A 14,930-nucleotide genomic window follows, 5' to 3' on the forward strand; every position below is an offset into this window, starting at 1 on the left:
TCTCTTCTCCAGGGGATCTTCCCGACCCAGGGATTGAACCCAGGTCTCCCGCATTGTAGGCAGACACTTTACCATCTGAGCCACCAGGGAAGTCAGGTTAGGTGTATTAAATGCAACTTTGATTTTTTTTTAATTTTCAGACCTTGATGGGTTTATAAGGCCATAACCTCATTAAAGTTGAGGGAGATCTGTACTTCCTCACTCTCAGCCTGAAGACATTTATCCCCCAACCAGCTCCTCTCTCATCCATTTGCCCACTGACCCCCTTCACCAGGACATTCGTTTATAAACATTTGATGTCAGGCATTCAGGATGCAAAAATACAACCATGGTCCCCACCTTCAGTGGGGACCCACAATATGACAAAGACTGCAATAGATGTGTGCAGAAAACAGTCAAAGAACTGGGAAATGACTTGGCCTATCGGGGGGGAACTGGAGGGTCATGGAAGAAGTGATATGGGGCTGGGGCTGGGGGCAGTGGTGTGCAGGCTCATGGCTGCTGGCAGCATGGCCTTGGGCACTTGTCTTAGTGCCTTTGTTCTTCATGTCCTCAGCTGTCAGATGGGGGCATAGAGGACTTGCTTTTAAGGGTTGTCATGAGGGTTAAACAAGGGAATCTATGTCAAGGGTTTGTTGACCAATACTTGACCCAAAGTAAAAGTTCTGAACAGAAGTCAGGAGGTGTTGTCATTAAGTCTTAAAGAAGGAGTAAGCACTGGGCCTGTGAAGATGGGGCCCCAGAGAGTGACTGAAGCTTGAAACACTGTTTGAGGACCAGCCTCACACAGTCCCTGCCTGTCTCTGGGCTGAGCAGTGAGGCATGGGGGAGAGGCTATGAGGGTGGGGTGGCAAGATGGCCCTGCAGAGGTGGCAGGGCTGTCCTGAGGATGGGGGGTTCCATCGAGGGGTTGTAGGCAGAGATGGGACACATCACCCTGAAAGGTGGCACTGGGGGACATGTAGAGAATGGGTCGGGGTGGTTAGAGGGACATTTGAGACAGGGAGGCCACTGCTGGGGGCAGGAGAGACATGGGGTGTGGGGCTGACCTGGGGCAGGGTGGGAGGGGAGGAAGAGGGACTGGGCTTGGTGACTGCTTTGGCTGGATTGGGGGGACATGGCAGGAGGAGCATGTGTCAGATGTTGGGGGCGGGCAGGATGGGTGGATGGTGGTCCCCTTCACCAGGACAGAGAATCTGAGAAAGAAGCAGGCTTGCAGGAGAAAGCAGGTTCTGTTTTGGACAGGAGGCGTGTGAGCCGCTGAGGGACCCCGTGTGGTCGGAGGGACAGGACTGCAACTTGGGGCAGGACTTTACCTGGCTGGGTTTAAGCCACATCTCCCAAGGACCACTGGAGCCACAGGTCCTTGAGTGCCAGGGAGGGTGTGTGGCGGGGAGAGAAACACGAGGCCAATCTTGAGCCATCAGTGTGACAGAGGACAGAGTGGGAAGACCCCATTAATTTGTTTAGAGGGATTCAAGAGCAGCTCCTGTTCTCCAAGCAGTGTTCTCAGAACTGTGGATACAGTGTAAAGAGGGCAGGAAAAGGCCTAGAGGCTGGAGAAGTAGACTGTTGTATAATCCAGGAGGTAGGAGTATACAGAGATGGGGTGCTAGGAGCAAGCAGACCTCAGTGGCAAAGAAAATGGGAGGGGACAGCTTGGCTCGGGAGCCCCCTGGAAGCTGTAGAGCAGAGGAAGAGCATGGTCAAAGCATGTGCTGTAAGCTTGCGGTGAACACAGCACAACCACATTCGCCCTGAGAAGGGAGGGATGAATCTGGTGCTTCACAGGCTGTATCTCATCTAGGCCTCACTATGATCTTAGGAAGTGGGAGATTCCTCCCCATTTTAGAGATGTGGAAACTGAGGTTCAAAGAGGTAACAAGTCTGCCCAGGGTTGTGTGGTGTGGGAGGGACACAGCCAGACCCATCTGCTTCCAGGGCACGAGCTCTCTCCACTGCTTTCAGGTTGAGGAGCCTGGGCAGGGACAGGGAATGGCCCGGGCTCCATGCCAGGGAGGCTTCTGTCCTGAGCGGATTGATGCCCAAGGACCAGAATCCTGCCCTGGTTTTCCCAGGCCCCATGTTTGGCTCGTGCTGAGCCCCTGGGACCTGGGGCCGCAGATCTGCAAACTTCCCAACAATAAGCATCCATTAAAAGCCATTGGGGATGATGTATCTTTCTGGGTAAAGCGACCCTTGTATTATGACAGCTCCTTGGCAACCCTGCTGCGTTTCAGAGAGAATTAGAAATGCTTTTCTTCCTTAATTCTCCTCTCCCGCTGCTCCTAATCCGATCGACATTGCGGTCTGCAAGAACATGCCTTGGCCCTCTTTTGCCAGAAACTTAATTTACATGGAAAACAGCTGCTGGGTCAGGGAGCCGAGAACCCTTCGGGAGGCTAGGCATGCCTTCCCTGGGCCTGGGTGCTGGCCCGGCTGGCCTGGGAGGGTGGAAAAACCCTCGGACTGACTCCCAGCTGCTGTGTGTCATGCCACGAGGCTCTTGCCTTCTCTGGGTTGGTTTTGTCCCAGTTAAAATGAGGGTCTGGACGAGTCAATCTTCAGGCCTCTGATGGTCAGCTTTGGGATTTCCCTGGGATAAGAAGGAACCCTTCCCATCCCGGTGCACACCCCCCTCATCACTCGAGGACCCCTGTGCCCGTCTGGTCCCAGTTGGAGATGTGAAGACGTTCTGAGGAGTCAAGCTCAAGTCTATGTTTAGGGATAGCTGAGGACGATTGGCCAAAGACTTGCGAGCCCCAGTGTGCTGTTAGCCGACACGCTCAAGGCCAGGTATCGACTCAACGGGCCCACCGTCACATGACCGTGGGGGACTCGGCCAGTGGAGTCAGCCAGCCCATGACCCACCACCTTCAACCGTGGTTCACACCTGTCCTCTCGTCACCCTTCTCAGCAGCCTGGCCTGAGGGGTGATTATTGCTGCTTCGTACGGTGGGAAGGGAGAGTCAGAGAGGTGTTTATCTAGTGTCACACAGGGAGTGAGAAGAAATGGAGCAGGATGGGGGTCCAGGTCTTCTGTCCCCGGCCCTGGACTCTTTCTGCTGCATTTTGTGCCAGGAAGGAAGAGAGGTGGGAGTAGGGAGGAAGGAGGGAAAGGCTCTGACTGCACATTCGCTGTGTCCTACTCCCCCGGTGTCAGTCAGCCCAGTCGTGGCCCAAGAACCTGCCCCACAGACCCCCAGCCTCCTGGGAGGCCCAGCGGCTGCACTTCGATGCCCTCCTGGCATCTGTGCCAAGGCCACGCCCCCAGCGGGGGCTCCCAGCTAGTGACGGAGCCCAGCAGGCCCTGCAGGGCTGTGAGGCCAGACCCCTCCTGGGAGACTTGGGACCCCACCGGCTTCCAGCAGACTTAGGCGCCCTGAGGACTCCCTAGTCCCTGGGCTCCCAGTCTAGGAAGCGCCCACCAACTTCCTCTCCCTCCGTGCTTCGTTCAGTCTGGTGGCTTTCCCAGCACGCCCAGCTCTCCCTCACCTATTGAAAAATCGTTGCATGCTCAGTCTCGTCTTAGCATCTGCTTCTCAGCCTTGAACCAGCACCCCTCTCACCGTGTCCACAATTAGCTCCATTTGACAGCTGAGGAATCTGAGGGGCAGTGAAGGAGGGGTCGTGCCCTGGAGCCACACTCCTTCCTGCCCTGTCCCCTAGAGTGAGACTTGCTGGGGGGCAGGTGGTCTCGTGCTAACCGCCTCTCTCCCTCTGCTCACTCCCCAGCTGCACACGGGCCCTGACGCTGAGGCTGACGTCCTGACCGAGTGTCTGGCCCTGCAGCAGCTCCACACGTCCACACAGCTGGCTGCCAGCGACGGGAAGGGTGGCCGCGCCCTAGGCCAGGAACTGCTCCCAGGTAGGCAAGCGGGGAGGCAGGGCCGGGGGGGGAACCCTTTCCGCAGCCAGCCCTGCAGGCAGATGGCCGTGCTCCATGGATAGCAGGGGCCACGTGGGCATGACCTGCTGGAGGCACCCATGCCTTGGACCTTCATTGCCCTGCAGCTCATCTCCCCGGGCGTATGTTCCTTCATACCCACTCCTCTGTGACTCACCATTGCCTGTGGGATGAAGTCCAGGCTCCTCCCCCGCCTCCTGGGGCTTAGGCATTCCTGATGGCCTCCTGCCCCAAGCTTGGCACATTGGACGAGGTTCCCTGCACACACCAGCCTCCCTCTTGCCCGGGAACCACTGTATACACCTTGCCAGCCTCCACTCCCTGCACCTTCACTACAACAGGTCCCGCACTTTCTTCAGGACCCACCTCAGGGTTCATGCCCGGGCCCCAACTTAAAGTCCCATGTACTCCCCACCACGATTCCTTGCTTCAGAAGAGAAAACCGAAGCTCTGAGGGGATGGGCAGCTTGGCTGTAATTGCCTCCAGCTCATCATAAGATAGGGCCCCCTCAGGGCCCTGGACCCTGCCAGCCATCCATCCAGATGCTCAGAGCCTCCGGTGCAGCTGAGGCAGCCTGTCTGCCCCTCCCAGCAGCCGCGGGCCACGGGGCAGGTCTCAGGCCCTGGCAGGAATTCCTGGCTTCTTGGGAACCCAGCCCAGCAAAGGGCAGTGTAGCCCATGGATTCCAGCTGACAATTCTTGTGCTCTGCCCCTTTCCCTGCCCCCTGAAGAAACCACAGTATCAGAGCAGAAAGCTTTTCCCATCCTCTGGGATTTCTTGAATTACCCCAACCATTTTAAACATTTCTTATTTTCTAGTTTTTTAAAATTCTTCCCCCTCAGCCTTAAAGTTGCAGCATGTTTAAAACTCTATCAAAGCACTTACCAAATAGCCTTGGGAAAAGAAGGTTTTTACCCTTTCTCTAGGTAGCCCTTCACAGGGTCTGTGCTCAGACAGATCCACAAGGGTGAGGATAACCCAGGAGAATGGGTCCATGGAGGAGGGACCATACCCACCTCCCTCCAACTAGGGGTCCCTTCTGCCATGGCTGCACCTCACAGGGTCAAAGTTGCTAAAATACAGGGACCCTAGTAGAGAAGAGGCCCTAGAGCTAACCCAGTCTAGGGATGAAGGTTTGTGTCTCAAGTGCCAGCTGCCTGGAGCTGGAGCTCTGCATTGAGAAGGCTTCTGAGGCTTAGCAGGAAAGAGGGCTGTGACTGGTTAACAATGGTTGCCCTGGGACAGAGGGGCAGAAGTCCTATAGGTGCATCATTTTCCCACGGGAAGGCTCAGGTCTGGGCAGGAAAAGGACTGGTCTCAGATCATCCAGGAAGGTCAGCAACAGATCCCATTTGGAAGCCTGTTCTCCCAGGTACCAGCCCAAGGCTTGTCTCAGGGAGGGCAGTCAGGACCAGCAACATCTCTTGAGCACCTTCTCAGGCTGGTCACTTTCCAACATCATCTCATCCAGTCCCCAATGAGCCCATGCTGCAGATGAGAAGCAGAGTCACTGAGGCAGCATTGTGGATGGGAGGGGCAGTGGGGTAGCACCAAGCCTGCCCAGGCCTGCTCTAGCAGTGGGTCAGCAGCGTCTCCGCTGCTTGAGCCTGAGTTCCCCAACGCCCCCCCCCAACCAGAAATCTGCTGTGACAACAAATGTGATTGTGGATATGATTACATATATAAAACCAATGTGATGGAGAATTTTATCATTATTATTGTTGCTCACAGTGAAGGAGAAGAGTAGCTGTTTGCTCATACATCTCATGATAATGCAAAAGCCATCGTTTATTGAATATGTGCCAGGAGCTGTTCTAGGGACTGCACATGTGTGTGTTAACTAACATAATCCTCATGTCAGCCTCATAAAGTACGTACTAGCATGCACTTTCTCTTCCAGACAAGGAAACTGAAGCCTTGTGAGCTTAAGTAACTTTTTGCTGAGGTTCCACAACTAGTAAATGGCAGAGGCCGATTTGAACCCAGGCCATTTGGCTGCAGGCCATGCCCTAAACATACTGTCTGCTGCCTATGCCTTGTGTGGTGTGTGTGTGTGTGTGTGTGTGTGTGTGTGTGTGTGCGCCCACGCACTCAGTCGTGTCTGACTCTTTGTGACCCCACACACTGTAACCCGCCAGGTTCCTCTGCTCCACCCTGCCATACTGAGCACCTATTGTGTTCCAGACTCTGTGCGGGTCCCTGTCCTCGAGCTACTTCCAGCACAGCGGGGGGAAAAAGGGCCAGCCAGCCAAGCCCAGGAGTCCTGGGTCCCCCCAGGGGCATCAGGTTCTCCTGCAGACCCCACAGCGGATGCCTCAGGCACAGTTGGGAACAGATGTTAGGGCCAGAGGTTAAGCGCTCATGGCTGATGATTGATGACGCTGACTTACAGCCTGAAGTGGTGCGTTCTGGGGAGAGAAGGAATGGGCCGGCCCCATGGTATCCCCACCCCTGCTGCTCCGTACGATAACGGTGGTTCCCTCCTTCCTGCCCACTGTCTGTCCACATGTTCAGTGTGCCTGGTTCACACACTCGGTCGCCCACCGTATATTTGTCCTCAGGGGGCTGGACAGGGAGGCTGCCCTGGACCGGGACCAGCCCAGACCGGGGCCGGGCAAAGGCAGGGGAAAGTGTGGACAGAAGAGTCCAGAACAGAGGGGTGAGGTTAGGGAGGGGTTGGTGAGAGCGGCCTCCAATCTTCACTGCCTGACTGTGTGAAGCTCCCCCGAGCTTGCCTCTCGTCGGGAAGGACCAGCTCTCCTCACAGGAAACCCTCAGGAATTTACCTGGCAGGCCTCCTTCAAGCCGCCCCAGGTAACGAGATGGGCAGTGAGGACGTGAGAAGCATGAGGTCAGCACGGCTGAGGGAGAGGGAGCAGGATTTATCAGGCTTCTAGGCCTTCCCAACTGTCAGGCCCCCAAATTGGTTCAAGACGGCAGGCGAGGAGGTGCTGCAGAGAGTGGTGAGTGGAACAAGGCATGAGCAGCGCTGAGCCAGGCCCCGTCCGCAGAAGCCCCCCTTCTGTGCCTTCCTGACCAAGCTGGGAGGGATGTGTGGCTGAGGGAGGAGGCAGATGGATGGATGGGTGGTGGTGTCCGTGGGAGCAGAGATGCCCGAGACAGGGGGCAGGAGGGACTGGGGCTGAGAGGCAGAGGGCCCCCAAGAGCCCATTCAGAGCCTGGGTCTCACAGCCTGGCGGTGGAGCCTGCACCAGAGGCCCCTAGCCTGACGGGCCAGCGCCTGAGCCAGAGCCTAACTTTAAATGAACTTTCTCTTGGTATCATTTGGGAGGACTGATTAGCTGCCCATTGCATGACTTTTGGCAAATTACTGAAGTTCTTAAGACTTAGTTTCTTCATCTTAAAATGAGATCATGTTATCTCCCCAATTGACAGTTGTTGAGATGCTTAAACTTGATAGTGTGGGAAAAGACCTTGACGTGTAGTATGTTCTTAATGAATTGTTGTCAATAATAACGCATTTATTGGAAGAGTAGAATTTCACCTAATATGACCCCTCCATTGAATGTCTATTGCTCTTAACTCTAGGCCAGGGTTGCAAACTGTTTTTGGTCTACAAACTGGGCGGTGCCATAGTCCCCACCACTTCCTGTCATTATCCCCTGCCAGTTCACTTATTCTGCTCCCTGCTGTGCCACCTAAGGCACTGAGCTTGCAATCCCTGCCCTTGTCCTGCTCAGTTCCTGGTAGTGGTTCCCTGAATCGCAGGCCTGGGATGGGCTAGCCTTGGAACCCCAACCAAGGGGTTGAGAAAGGAAAAGTTCATCCTTGACCCCAGCCATGAAAAGAGTGTGGTCTGTTTTCCAATGGTCCTCGTGCGGTGCTGAGAGCATTGAGTGTGGATCCAGGATGACCAGAGTGACACTCAGAATGTAACAGCTGACTACCTGATGCAGCCTCAGTGCGGCTCAGGGCCCGGTCCGCAGGTCCACAGAGTCCTCCCAGGGCATCAGCTTGATGAAATGTTTTCTGGGGAAGTTATGTCAATTTCTGTGAAAATCGGTAAATGTGGCAGATTAAAGAGGGGGTGCAAAATTGACTCCATTTTTTTCAGATAAAATAGGGAACATCAAAAAATTGCAACCCTTGCTGTGACCTCCTCAGGCTCCAGTCCCAGAGGAAGGGCTCATTCTCCTCTCTAATTCAGGTTCCTTGTGAAGGTCTTTGGGAAGTGTTGGCCTTGGTCACTACTCTCAGGCCCTCAGTGGCGTCCCTGGAGCAACATGTGACTGACATGTGTCAGTCATGACACATGGTGACCCCCCCCCCCAGCCCTGAGCAAGATGTGTCCCCCACTTGATTCATTAGCCGATCTGTCTTCTTAACAAGGGAAAGACCCTTGGGAGTAAAAGGTGATAAAAGGTGGTCCCACTTGCAGGTGTCTTCCAGAGGTTTAGAATCTGAGACTCGAGCACGGCTGACACCTGTGCTCAGTTGAGACTCTTGTACAGTGTACATCCTACACAACCGTCTGTGGCATCCCTTTTCCCAGGCTGACCTGCCATCCAGCTAGCACAGCCATCCTGTCTCTGGAACCCCTCACGGCAGACATCTAGGCTCTCCTCACACACCTCTGTGGACGGGCAGTTCATTTTCTCCAAGGGCAGCCTGTGACTCTACCGCAAGTCTGCCTGAGCTCCAGTCTGCTTCTCTCAAGCTTCCTTTCATCCCAGGGTCTCTGTCTACTGGGGCTCCATGGAGCAAGCCCCTTCTTTCCCAGAACAGCTCCAGAGATTTGAGGCAGCTTACTCCATTCAAATCTGCCTCTGCCCCAGTAAACACACACACACACACACACACACACACACACACTCTCTCTCTCTCTCTCTCTCTCTATCTCTCTCTCTCTCTCTCTCTCACAGGGTCCAACCACCCCACACCTCTGACAGCCCCATGTCAGCCCACCTCTGTGCTCAGCATGGACCTCAGCGCCGCATACAACCCTTCAGCTACAGCATGAACAGAGCACAGTGGGGCCATTATCTCCCCCGTCTGTGCTTCTAACCATCTAGGAATACAACTTTGCTGGTTTCGCTTCTTGTCTTTCTCCATAAGTAGGCACACAGTTCCTGGGTTGACCACAGCCGTCTCTAGGGAGCAGCCAAAGTCCAGTGATAATTGTTTGCTTCCCTGCAGGCATGTATCCTGGCTCCATCACCCCCCATAATGGGCTGGCAGCAAGCATCCTGCCCTCTATGCATGATGTCCCTTCCAGGCACCACCCACTGGACGCCACCACCAGTTCCCACCACCATCTGTCCCCTCTGCCCACGGCTGAGAGCACCCGGGATGGGTATGTATAGCAAGCCAGTCCTCCTCCTCTGGGACAGCAGATGGGCACCTGCACGGGCGGCAGGTGAGGGCAGGCATCCCACACACTAAATGGTTGTTACTGATAATGAAAGTAGCCAGCATTTATGCAGCACCTACTGTGTACTGTGCTCTGTACCAAATACTCACTGGGCACAATTTCCTCCTTGCCTCACAGGCATCCTACCAGGTGGATTATATTATCACGGGGCTTCCTGGAGCCTCACCTCGTGCCTCGTCCCCTTCCCAGTGGGGGCGGCCCCAGGAAGGTGCTGCGTCCCCCCTGCCCCTGACCCTGACCCAGACCCTCTGGGCTGGGCTGCTGCACCCAGGCCTTCTTGGGAGCCTCACCCTGACTTCTCTTTGGCTTGTACTGTGTGTTTGGTGAGCAGATTATTGCCCCCACCACCCACTCCGTAGATGCCCACCTAGGCCTCGTCCCCACGTCTGGCCCTGCAGCCATGACCACTGGCCGGGGCTGTGCAGAAGGCTTTACTGCAGGACCCCTGCAGGAAGGGGGCCTTTTCCTCCATTCAGTGTGTTCCTGTTGTGGTCACTTAATTGTCTAGAAAGGAAGAATGTGTTAATTGTTGGCCCCTAATACTTGGGAAATCTTTTCCTTATTTGCAAGCCAAATTTTCCTTATTTGAAGCCTCACAGCCCTTCCCCCTACCCTTCTTGCTACTTTTGCTCATCACCAGCAGGACTTGAGCAATCTTGTCCCCCAAAGCCTGATCCCACCACCTTCCTCCTCCCCTGTCCTTCCTTCTCAAGGTCGAAGCCTTGGCATTGGCCTCGGCCTGCTTGTGCCTGGGGCCGCTGGCCTGAGTTCATTACCCAGTTTGTTGTCCAGGACTCCTCCTGCTACTCACTCACCTGTTTCTCTCAGTGTCCAGTTACTGATCCCTGGTATGGGGCCACTGGTTCCCTCAGCCCCCGTGAAGCTCCCTGTGATAGGCCTACAGGGATTTCCCACACTGGGCGAGTAACCCTCTGGGAAGAAAGAAGAGGCTGTGGAAAGCCAGAGAAGAACCCAGTGCAGTGGGGGAATATATGAGGGAGGGTTTCCTGGAGGTGATGCTAAGTGGGGCCTCCAAGGTTAAGTAGGAGTGGAGAGGTTGGGAGGAAGGGCAGGTGTGGTGAGAGCTTAGTGTGTTCTGGGAAGCCTGGACCTTCATGTGGGGTGACAAGGTCAGGAGAGAGGTCACCAGGGCCAGATCACGAGGCCTGTGACAGGACTTGCCTGCAAGATGTTGAGTAGTGAGCAAGTCAGGTTTGGGGATGAGAAGACACAGCTTGCAGTGTGGGGCTGGGCTGCAGTGTCCACAGTGAATGGATGGCAGCCCAAGCCAGCACCGGTGGGAAGGAGGAGGGACCCCCAGCAGGCGAGAGTCCCATGGAGTGAGCAGGACTTGAGGACAGTCTGGCTGGGTTGGGAGAGGAGAGCTTGTCAGAGGTGAACTCATGGGCATGCACGGTGTGCCCTAGATGTTCACAGAGCAGGGAAGTCTGGCTGTGTATGCCAGAGAGCCACAAAGAGGCAGCCTGATGGAGCACCAAGGGGAACCCAGAAAATCAAGTCTTCCTGGAGCCTAGTTTCCTCTTCTGTAAAATGGGCATTAAAATACCCTTCTCTGCGAAAGTGGTGAGGATCAGGTACACAAGCCTGATATTGTATGTGTCAGCCGGTATAGGCTCCATGGACACTAGCCTCCTGTCCCTCACTCACCCACCCACCCACCGGCTCAGGCCACCTGCTCACCCACAGCCAGCCCCCAAACATCTCCAACCAAAGACAAATAAACCACAGAGGCCTTTCCCCACTCGGGCCTGTGCACTCTGCTCCGCCTCATTCATCACCTGCCTGCTGCCTGCGTAAGTGCCCATCAAGAATTCCTGCAGCGAGAGGCAGAGTGATGACAAGACTGAGACGGGACCCCCAGCCCGCCCGGCCACCCGCGCCTGCGGGAGCGACAGGCAAGCCATCCCCACCAGCCAGGCGCCCAGGCTCCCCCGGGGCTGCCTGAGAGAAGGGCCCTCATGCCTGACACCAGGACCAGGCCCAGCTTGAATGGGTTTCTTTTTTCAGCCCCTGAGAAGAGGCGAGGAAGGGGGGAAAGCCTTCAGCCTCCCTTTCCTGCCAAAATCAACAAGGAAGGCCACTCGTGGCTCCCTGGCGGTTTGCTGGGACGTTAAATAGCTTGACAGAATTATCTGATTCACTCAAAAATATGCTAAGAGGGCCTGACTTCATGACCAAATTTATTTACCCTGGCTCAGAGAAGACGCCCAATAGGGTGGTTTTTTTCTTTTTCCCTCCCCGGCCATGTACGAGGTATGAAGCCCTCGTCTGCCAGGCCAGTGAGGTTTTTATTAATTTTTATAGGTTCCAATTGAAGCAAAAATATTTGATTTAGGGATCATTTGCATGACTCAGAAGAGGCGCTCCAGACGATCTTTTTCCTTTAGAGTTCAGGTAGAGCGGTAGAACCTCAGCCTCCCCGTCCACTTCGGAGAGAGTCGTGTTCTGTTTAATTTCACTGGCTGTGAAGGTGGCAAATGTGAATTTATGGCAGGTTTGAGACAGGAAAAACAAACTTTGAAAATGCATGTTTTTTCCCCTTCAGATCTGGTTCTCCTTAAGTCTGCAGTGCTGTTAATCTCTGGATTTTGTAGTTGAGTGATTCAGAAACCCATTTGTTAGTATTTATCAGCTGTTCGCTGTGTGCCGGGCCTGGTGCTGAGCAGGGAGTGACTGAGAAGACCAGGCCTGGCCCTCCCCACAGGGTCTCTCCCAACAGAGAGGATGGACAGGAAGTAGGGGAAGAGCTGGGGTGTGGGTGCCAGGATGGGGTTGGCATAAGACAGGAGGGTACCACGAAGCAGGCTGGAGGGAGGAGGAGCCACCCTTCCGGCCACACCTGGGCTCAGCCTCAGCCCAGAGAACGGGTTTTGGGGACACACGGCTTGTACACCGCCCTCCACAGTTCCTAGAGCGCAGTTGTAGACCCACTTGATGACCCTGTGAGAACAGGCTTAGAAATATTAATGATGGTGATAATGGCGGTTAACTCATGGAGCCTTGAAGAGGATCATTTCATTAACTTCAGGAGGCTGGCCTGTACCTCCAGTGTCTCCCATCCTGGCCTGGGGACCAGGGTCCCAGTGCGGAAGCCCTCTTCTGCTGTCTTCAGCACACTCACAGGGATGCGTGTCCCAGACACTGGAATGATGACGATGCAGTGTCATCACAGGGGCAGGGACAGCAGGAGGCCCACGTTAGAGAGAGCAGATGGGGACCCTGCAGAGCTACAGATGTGAAGACCACCAGCCTCTCCCCAGATCTCCTTTCTCAGTTTTGAGAAAGACACTGGTCTGTCATGCTTCCTCGAGTCTTAGAGGGTGGGCAGGGATAGCATGGCTAGCCTGGAGAGGTTACATGGAGCTATGACAGTGAGTATATGGGGTATTCTAACATGAACGGTCCAACATAGCCATTAATGCAAAGAAGAAAATAAAGCCTCTGAACCTCCACACTCTGTCTTTCTGCAATCATTGCACATAAATAGTTCAGAGGCTGTGAGCCTTCAGCCCAGTCCCCCTGACCCCAGAGTCATTGTGGTTCGTGTAAGCAGACCTCAAGGGCTCAGGAAGGGGGCACAAGGAAGGGACCTGGTGTCCGGTGATGTGCAGCCTGGTTAGACATCCTGCCAGGGCCCAGCTGGGTTCACGGCCACTGTGGTCTTATTTCAGAATGTGAGCTTCCTTCAGGCTTTGTACAAGTGGAGGTGGTGAGTCCCCCATCACAGGATGTGTGCAAGTGGAGGAGAGATGACGAGAGATGTAGACAGAAAATCCCTAAAAGTACACCATGCTGGAGACTAAAGCCCAGCTTGGACAACAGGCCTAACTGCTAGTTTTCCTTCCCTTCATCTTGATGATAATGCTGATGATTCGTGGAGTGGCTCAGAATGTTTCTGACATCATCCTGGCTGCTGTGTCTACATTGTTTTATTTAATTTTACCCTCACAGAACCCACGAGATCAGTGCTGTGTGTCTGGGACTAACTTGGACAACCTCTGTGAACCTTGGCTATCTCTCTTCTCTCCAGGTTGGGACCTGGCCTCCTCTCCCCCATGGTCAGTCCACTGAAGGGGCTTGGGCCACCCCCATTGCCACCATCCTCCCAGAGCCATTCTCCGGGGGGCCAGCCCTTTCCCACGCTCCCCAGCAAGCCACCCTACCCGCCCTTCCAGAGCCCTCCACCCCAGCCTCTGCCCAGCCCTCAAGGTAAGCTCTGGCCGGGATGGAGTGGGCCCTTTGCAGATACACCCAGTGACTCCCGCTCGGGCTGCGTGAGAGGAAGGAGACACTGGCTCTCGGGGTGGCAGTCAGGTACCTGGAATGATGGCTGCCACTGAGGGCCACACTGGGAGAAGGCAAGAGACAGGTGACCCGATGTGCCTCACCGGTGGTCTCTTCCAGGAGGAAATTTGTCATGAGGGGTGAGAAAGAGTTTGTCCCACCCACCAGGCATCAAAGGGAACATCATGGGGAGCAGTGGCTGAAGGTGGGGATGGCTGGCTCTTTGGAGGAGCTGTGAGCGATGGGGTATCTTAGAGCAGAAAGGCATGGAGGACCCCGAGTCCCTCCCCTCCAAGCACTGTCGGCAGATGCAGCCATGTGACAGCGCTTTGCCCAGCTCTCTCCGGGGTAGGACCCCCGGCACCTCCTCTGGCCTGGGGCTCTCTCCTCCCATTCACACCCACCAGGCCCACAGGACAGTGTGGGAGGCTGAGCTGCACAGCGGGGACAGGGATGGTTCCCTCCTCCCTCTCTGGGTGTCTTCCTTCTGAATGCAGCCCCTGCCGCCTCCCCCTGCAGGCTACCAGGGCAGCTTCCACTCCATCCAGAATTGCTTCCCCTATGGTGACTGCTACCGGTCGGCCGAGCAGGCAGCCAGTGGGGACGGACTGGCGGGGGAGGCCCATGGTTTCAACCCCCTGCGGCCCAACGGCTATCATGGCCTTAGTGCACCTTTACCTGCCCCAGGTAAGCCTGTCCTGCGTGCCTCCTTCCCATTCCTGTGCTCTGTGCTTTGTGCATGTCGGGATGGAGAACCCAGTGAGAGGGGAGGGCTGCACACAGCCCAGGTGGAATTGGCCCCAGACCACAGGGCCTGGTCGGAGTAAGAGCATCAGAAGCGGGGTCCAGGAATTCCCAGATCAGTCTCAGGGCTCAGAGCTAGCTGGAAGCTACAAGGACTGGGCAGGATGGGGGCACCAGATAAAGGGGAGACTGGTACCCTGTCCCAAGGCCCTTTGGGCAGCTGTGGGCGTGCAGTAGGGGGTGGGGGGACGAGCACCAAGGCACAGCTGAGCACACACAAACCTGTGGGTCATCTGCATGTGAGCCTGTGTGTCCCTGCTCACACACATGCTCCCAGGTCTGCACATGTCTTCTTTCTGCACGTGTTTGTGGGGCAGGTCTGTGTGGGCACGGGTATGCATGTGCATGTAAGGTCAGCACGGGGGCTTCCTGGCAGTGTGAGCCCGCTGTGTGTGTAAGGAACTCCCTGGCACGTGTTCTCCACATCGCGTTTGTGCTGACGTCCACACCCTGTCTGTGCACACGTGTCCTCCTCCTGTGGCCCCTCCTTTGTGTGTGTGCACACATGCGTGTGCATGGT

The 14,930-nt window shown here is 55.4% G+C and overlaps 1 protein-coding gene across 1 annotated transcript in view; it reads left to right on the forward strand.

Annotated features, from left to right (window-relative positions):
- Positions 1-14,930, forward strand: part of GLIS1 (GLIS family zinc finger 1) — a 238,709-nt gene that overhangs the window by 223,074 nt on the left and 705 nt on the right. Inside the window, exons 7-10 of the mRNA XM_065928993.1 lie at positions 3,736-3,868; positions 9,067-9,223; positions 13,353-13,531; positions 14,126-14,293. Of these exons, the coding sequence (XP_065785065.1) occupies positions 3,736-3,868; positions 9,067-9,223; positions 13,353-13,531; positions 14,126-14,293 (637 nt within the window). The remainder of the gene's footprint in view (positions 1-3,735; positions 3,869-9,066; positions 9,224-13,352; positions 13,532-14,125; positions 14,294-14,930) is intronic.

This window comes from Muntiacus reevesi, chromosome 1 (genome assembly GCF_963930625.1).
Source record: "Muntiacus reevesi chromosome 1, mMunRee1.1, whole genome shotgun sequence".
Lineage (NCBI taxonomy): Eukaryota > Metazoa > Chordata > Mammalia > Artiodactyla > Cervidae > Muntiacus > Muntiacus reevesi.